Source organism: Buceros rhinoceros, unplaced genomic scaffold (assembly GCF_000710305.1).
Source record: "Buceros rhinoceros silvestris isolate BGI_N320 unplaced genomic scaffold, ASM71030v1 scaffold27940, whole genome shotgun sequence".
Classification (NCBI taxonomy): Eukaryota; Metazoa; Chordata; class Aves; order Bucerotiformes; family Bucerotidae; genus Buceros; species Buceros rhinoceros.
The window spans coordinates 22,015-29,150 of record NW_010388336.1 but is presented as its reverse complement, the minus strand read 5'-3'; the positions used below and the strand labels follow the sequence as shown (position 1 = coordinate 29,150).

General features: G+C 38.6%; 1 protein-coding gene across 2 annotated transcripts in view; it reads right to left on the bottom strand.

The window, feature by feature from the left end:
* The window catches only part of FAR1 (fatty acyl CoA reductase 1), a 24,927-nt gene that overhangs the window by 7,329 nt on the left and 10,462 nt on the right, over positions 1 to 7,136 (bottom strand). The window contains exon 8 of one of the 2 annotated variants that reach the window (XM_010145647.1): positions 6,457 to 6,628. In XM_010145647.1, the coding sequence (XP_010143949.1) occupies positions 6,457 to 6,628 (172 nt within the window). Of the gene's footprint in view, positions 1 to 5,957; positions 6,130 to 6,456; positions 6,629 to 7,136 lie in introns of both variants that reach the window. The other variant, XM_010145655.1, reaches the window with a different exon arrangement.

Here is a 7,136-nt window from a genome sequence, read left to right as displayed (position 1 = left end):
TGCCTCCGGCCAATCAGCGGCAGTGCGAGCGGCAGCAGGAGGTACCGGCCAGCAGCAGATAGCACAGCCCAGTCCTCCTCAGAGCAGCCCCTGGCAGCAGACAGACAGGCTGCCACCCTAGCAGATGTTAACCACAGTGCCAGCACCCACCGGGCAGCACGGGGCAAGGGCACGACGTCTGTCACTCTCTGCACGCAGTTTGCTAAAGCGACATAGTCCTGCCAAGGACCTCCACAGACAACGAGTGCAGTGACATGCAAGGGGGAGAGTACCTGAATTGGTTTGTTTCGTATGTCAAACTGGTTTTATATTAAACCAGGACATTATGCAGAGGAAGCAACTCTACAAAACCACCACCCGGAGTACTGAGAAGTTATAAGGATCAATTTGGGCAAGTTTCTCTTTGATTGCACTATCTGAAGTGGACTAAAAAATGAGTCACCCGGCCTCTCAGATGCAAGATCCCACATTTACAACAAGACAATTGTTTTAACTGTTACAGTGCTGGAGATGGTATTTCAATTTTAATAAACACTAACTAGTATCAAGTAACTTAATGCTAATTAAATTCCTGCTTTGGGTGCTTGAGGTATTTTTGTCTGACAGAACCGCTTCCAATTTGATCCTTCTAGCAAGACACACTGATCATTTTAAGCACAGAGTGAGAAATGGGGTGGGGGGTAAGGTGAAGAAAGTAGAACAACACAGCACTAACAGGAAGTGGCTTTCTGAAGGTAAGTTTTATTCAAAGTTCACTTAAATAAAACCTACTGATTTTCCTCTGAAAGCTGCCTTGATGCATTTATACTTGTAGAAGGGATATAGTACATTGTCCCAGAAACTCTAAAGAAAGTATTTTGTGTCACATTAGGGCCCATACTGTCACTAATGACTGGCATCTCAGTATCTAAAAGAATATAAAAATTGCTTCTTTTTCTTCTCCTGAAATGGAGCAATACAAATTGCAGGGACCACTGGAGAAGTCGGGTATCTCTAAAGTACAAAAAGCACAAATATTTTTCCTTAAACCCCACAGGAACCAGAGTAATTCAGTTGTATCCAAATTTTAGACCACCAGCTCATTTTATTAGTAGACACTGAGATACTTTCGAACACCTTCTTATAATTTCACCAGTCAGGTAAGGTGGCAACAAGTGGGAGCTGAGTTGAACTACAGTTCCTCTGATTCAAAAATAATTCAGAATAGACTGTGCATCCGAAACGTGTCCTGTGCTAACAAGACTGAGCTGAGCATAAAAATAAGCATATTAGTTATGTCAAAAAGCTCAGAAAAGAACTCAAAACTTGGAAAGCAAAGATCTACTGGTCAGATAAGCCAGAAAGATGCCAGAGCAAAATGGCCTGCATAAAAACGGTGCCAAACAGAACACGGTGGCTTAACAGCTTTCGCAGACGTCTGTCCACTGACAGTCTTAAAATTGTTTAACTTAGCTGACTTGCCCTTTCGTGCCTCCCCAACTTGTGTTCCTATGCTAAGCTGGAAGACCAGCTGTGTTTTAGCTGGAGTGCTTAAACTGCTGCAGTTTAAGAAAACTTGCATCCCTGCAGAATACTGAATGGTGCAAAGGAACATCTGACTAGACAAGTGTAAATTTTGAGCTTGTTACTGGTCACCAACATTAGCTTTTGATCCTTTCTGTAAAGAAAAACTAAACTAAATTTAAACTATCAAAGACTAAACTGCTGGGAATCTTGCCATCTCTGCTTGTGGATATGGTTTTTTAGAGCATAGCTAAAAAATTAAAAACCCGGTAGATAAATAAACGGAGGGGCTAAAAAAGAGGTTTTATCTCCACTGCAGGTTTTCCCCCTCCCACCAACTCAAGTTGGATGTAGTGCCTGGCCACAGAACCAGCTGATTCGGTTCATCAGTGGCAAATTGTGTTTTATTCTTCAGGGTTAGTTTGAGATACCACCCAAATTCATATCATCCACATGCTCCCAACTGCTAGAGCAATTTAAAACCACCAGAAATATGGCTTGGTCCCTTAACGCTACTGCTTCTGCAGCAGAAAGACCGAAGAGGACCAACTTTCTTGGTGATAGTTTGTTAGTTTGCACTAAATCAACATGAAACTACACTTGTTACTGAGAAGAAAAAGAACTATGGTGACAGCCTCTTGTTCAGAGATGTCAGCAATAAGTGTGGACACTCAGGCTGCTCTAGCAGACTAAGTTTTATAACTGATGGCACCATATTTCTCCAGCAGATGGGAACAAACACATGCCTGAAAAAAAGAGCATGAACACACATAATGAACGTTCTCTCTTGTGTGTTTTGAAACACACACTTCATGGGTTGTTCCAGAAACAGCCATTGATACAAGTCATAAATACCCAAGCGATGTCTAACCAGACAGTGTAATATCCAGCACTGCATCACACCTCAAGCTGAAGACAGAAAAAAGTCAGACCTGCTGACCATCACAAAGAACTGAACATCAGCAGCAGCCAGCAAGTCAGCGTGACAGCACACAGACTTTCACCGAGATACTAGTAGAGTTTTGCCTCTACTAGGCAGTCCACATTACCACAAAAAACATTTTAACAGTTTGAGAAGCATGTCACAGGAATTAAAAAGTTTTCAGTGGTAGTTAATTCAATTATCTGTAAGTCTGGTGGGTGTGTTTCTATACCAGACAACTGAAAGCGACCAGGCCTAAGGCTATGACTGCAGTTTGAAGAAATCTTACACACAACCTGCTGTCTCCAAGCTAAAAACAGTTCTGATGCTTAACACAGCCTGATCCTTCAGTGCATCTACAGGTTGCCAATCTGCAAGTCTCTGCAAAAGCATTAGAAATAGTTAACAATATTTTTTTTTAAAAATTCCTCTAAAATACATAAAACAAGCTTTTGGATTTGTCTTTGCTCAGATTTTCCTTTGGCTGTAAATTTTGAAGTGCAAGATGTACTACTGGAATTCTTATCTTCCCAGCAGCTCTGTCATTCCTTTAAGTGTTCAACTTCAAAATGCTTCCAAGAATAAAAAAAATTAACCTATTCAGTAACAATGAACTCTTTATAAATTTGATTTGTGAAAGGTACTTCATGTTAAGTTTTAAGAAGGTTTAAATTGCAATTATAGATAGGAAGTTATGTACTTCACACCTCCACACACACATCAACCACACCTTCCCTTTAGCTTTGTAAGAAGCAGTAACAAAAAACTAATGGCTGGAGAAATCCCTGAATTACAACTTTATATACTTCATGCCACATTTTGTTCTTCCAGAGCAATTGGAAAGATCTGCTGAGTGTGTATTTTTAAAGGCTTTAAGATTTCAAATATACTGAATTAAAGTAACAAATGGTTCTGTTACGCTAAGCACTATGCAAAGCTACAAGAGACAAATGTGCCTTTACATTAAAGTCAACGAGACAAGCTTTGCTACACAACTAAGTACATATGGCAAGCTACTGACAATACTATCCTTAAAACTGGATGCTAAGGATTATCACCACTATTTACGTAATTGCACAATGCTATAAAAATCTTCAGTATTTATATAAAATATTAGTCTTCATTATGCCATTCCTTATTGTACATGTTCTCTCTCTAAAATTTGCAAGTATTACATGCACTATTTCCTCCTTCTCTTTTAACTAATATTATCAGAGAATTGTTAAATTCACATAAAAAGATTCCATCTCAGTAAAAACACCGATTCTATAAGTGAGCTGCAAAGAATGCTTTCACATTGCAGAAAGATTTCAACAGTTAAGTTTTGATAAACACTGAACAAGAAGGTTATTATGAACATAATCCTTTAGTTCCGAAGGGTCATCGGCCTGATCTATTTCTTTCACTTGTTAAAACCTTCTCATTCAGTTGCAGTAGAATACCCAGGAGTATGACAACAGCGCAGTTAACCTTGCGCATTAACGTCATTGCTGAAGAGTTTTTCCTACGTTGTAAGCAATAGAGACCTCAGAAGTCCAGACTCAGCACAGAGAGGGCAGGCTACTGATGATGCAAAGGCAAGTTAGCACAGTATTTGAATTTCCTTGCACTCATTTTACAGCATTTTTACTATACTAAAGTTGTTCTGCTGAACTGTCATGGAAAAGGTCACATATTAGATAAAGCCAGTCCTTCACTCAGAAGGGTGTCACATTGAGTTTAAGAATCTCCAAGAACATCTCTAAGGCTTTAGAAGTCTCCTAGTGTATGCTATCTGTTAATGAAAACCATTCTGTCAACTGGACAGAATGACCACAGCAACATTAGTATGTCCCTGTACCACGATTGTCACCAGCCCGTCAATTAAAGCAGCTTGCAAAGTACTTTCAGCCAGAAGACTAGAAAGAAGTGGCAGAGTAAACAGGTGTCTCAAATTTCATCTATTATTAAACAGCACATGAAGACTGTTAGGATTTAACAGTGCATGTCTTGCTTGCATCTATATATTTATTTTCTTCTATCACTCCTACTGCAGTCTCCCATTCTTTAAAAGCTAAAGAAAAAAGGTAATATATAAGAAAAGCTATATTCTTCTAAGTGGGCTGGATATCAATCTTGAAAGAAAAGCTTTGTGACTGCACAATTACTTTATTTGAATGTCCCACACTTCCTCCCTATCTTGTGCACGATAGGAAAGTCACCCACCCACGGCTATATTAAACTAATCAGGAATACTCACATCAGTGATACTTCACAGGTTAGAAAATACATATTTAATGTCACCAGTTGTACTAGTACTGATTAAAGTTCTAAATTCCATCTTTGGACATCAAGTATGAACTCCAAGAAAAGCAAAAACAAATGCAAAATTCCCAATGTTACAACATAAACCTACTAGGAGTGTTTTAAGTAACAGGATTGTTCACAGCCTTGTTTTACTCCCACTGATCAAATACTTAAGACTGAAAGCCTTTTTGACAAGATTCTGGCAGCACTACTTCCTAACCATCTGAAAGACAGTTGGGTGGCATTTACTGCCAACTATTTTTAGTGACTGATGAAGTTTTCACATCTGACACGGAATTTCTATCAGTTTTTATTAAGAATAACTTAAAATTGCAGAAGAAGTTCAGAGCTAGGAAACACGTTCAATACCTTCTGTTGATCTGGAGAGCTTACACCTTTTCCATGTGGGAAAGTTACTAGGCAGAAGTCTGTAACTACTGTTGCTGTGAGTGTATTATTGAGTAGGCTCAGAACAAAAGAGCCCCTTTGGTTTAGAAGTTTTCTCCTGCGAACCACTTACATTTCTTCCTTCTACTGATCCGGTGCCAAGTGCATTACAGAACCTTTCCCCTCGTTGCAGGACAGGCCTAGACTATAGCACAATGAATGAATACTCACTTGTGCTAATACACTGTCACCACAGTGGTGATTTTAAAAAGTCTGAAGACAGATAGTTTTGAAAACACAACATACGCGATGAATTATGATCACAGCAAACCCAAAACAAATTGAAGTGACATCTTACATTCCTTCTGCATAATTTAGTTCAGTTCGTTTAGCAGAGCTATGCCATTTTCACCACTAAGAAGTATGCCAGGTACTAGTGTAAATATTATACTCCGAATGGAATGTCGAGATTATACAAACCGACACATCAGGTCAAGTTGCATCATCCACAGGAATAACCAAAATTAACTCTGTCTCTCCTTCCATTTTCAGTTTGTAATAGCAGCAATAATCTTAATACAAGCCACTTCCTAGAGTTTAATGACTGATCCTAGTCAGTCGTTAAACTGATGTTTCAGATCCAAGACATATCTTGGCCAGCATTGTTGACCCAGTCACTTAAGAATCTGTTGACTGAATCTGTCACTTCAGAAATCATTGTTGAGCCAATCTCTTCAAAATGCAGCCACTGGATTGTTACTGGTTATAGTTAGTAAATCTAGGTAGTGCTCGTGCCACATACTCTTCGTAAGTCTCCACGACCTTACCAGCAAGATATTTTTGGCCCTGTCCTTCTTACCATGGTTTACGACCTGTCAATCCGAGCAAGAGATCATAAAAAAACGCAGGTATTGCATGGCTGACTGCAGTCCAAAATCGAATCAAGAGGGGGTTGAAACGAAACCTGATGTTAGGGTACCTTACTGCACATTCTAACGGTCTGATCTTGAAATTCAAATTAACGTGATACTCTGTAGGAAAAAAATAAGGATCAACATATTTTACATACCTATTATTCAAGAACAAACACCACCTGCTAGAACTTGTAATTCTGTTTACCTTGACTACTCAAACCCCCAAACTACAAACATCCTCAACCAAAACATCCTCATTTTTGCTAGAAAGTTCAAGTCACTTTGAATTCAAGGACCTGTTCTCAGGAAAAAAAAAGGTGGTTTTAATGACGCAGCATTCAGGGAAAGAAAAAAAATTTTACAACAATCAGTATGTGTCATAGCGTAAGCATAACTTTGTTCAAAAGTCAGAGGAACAGACAAGATAGAGCTAGTCATCATTACCTTGGGCTTCTTCCAGTAATCCTGAGGTACATATCATACAGGAATGCTGGGGCCTTATGGCTTACAGCAATCCAGTAATGATATAAAAGGTGATTGGAAGTTAGATTTACATTGGGCCGTCTGAAGGCCTGTTCGAGAGGATTCCTCTTGAAAGTAGAAATTACATGGTATTCTGAGAAAGAAAAGTGGCGTAACAGCTTTGATAATAACTATGTAAAATTTAATGGTTTTCAAAGTACATTACAGCGTACAGTATTCATGGTAGTATGTTATTTAAATAACCACCCTAATTTTTCTACTATCCACAGAAACTAAAACAGAGTCATAGGCTTTTATTCTAAAATACTGCTGAGCTGGTTCTTATAATCAGAGGTCTTTTGTGCCTTCATTTCCAGTATTATATTTTATTACTGTAGCTTCTCTCTTTCTGTTCCTCTTCCCTACCTGACAAGTTCTTGATTTCAAAAATTCACAGCAATTTTGTCTATATCGCATGCAAAGCTATTTAAATAGTCATCTATATTTCACGAAGAAAGTTATTCTGATCATTTGTGAAGAACAATTTAAAACCAGACTGAGGCCTTTGCAAGGACCTGAAGCACAATCAAGTGACTTTTTTAAACAACTTATCCATATTTAAGCATTAAAAAAAATAATTAGGATGGAATTCCATGTGAAAT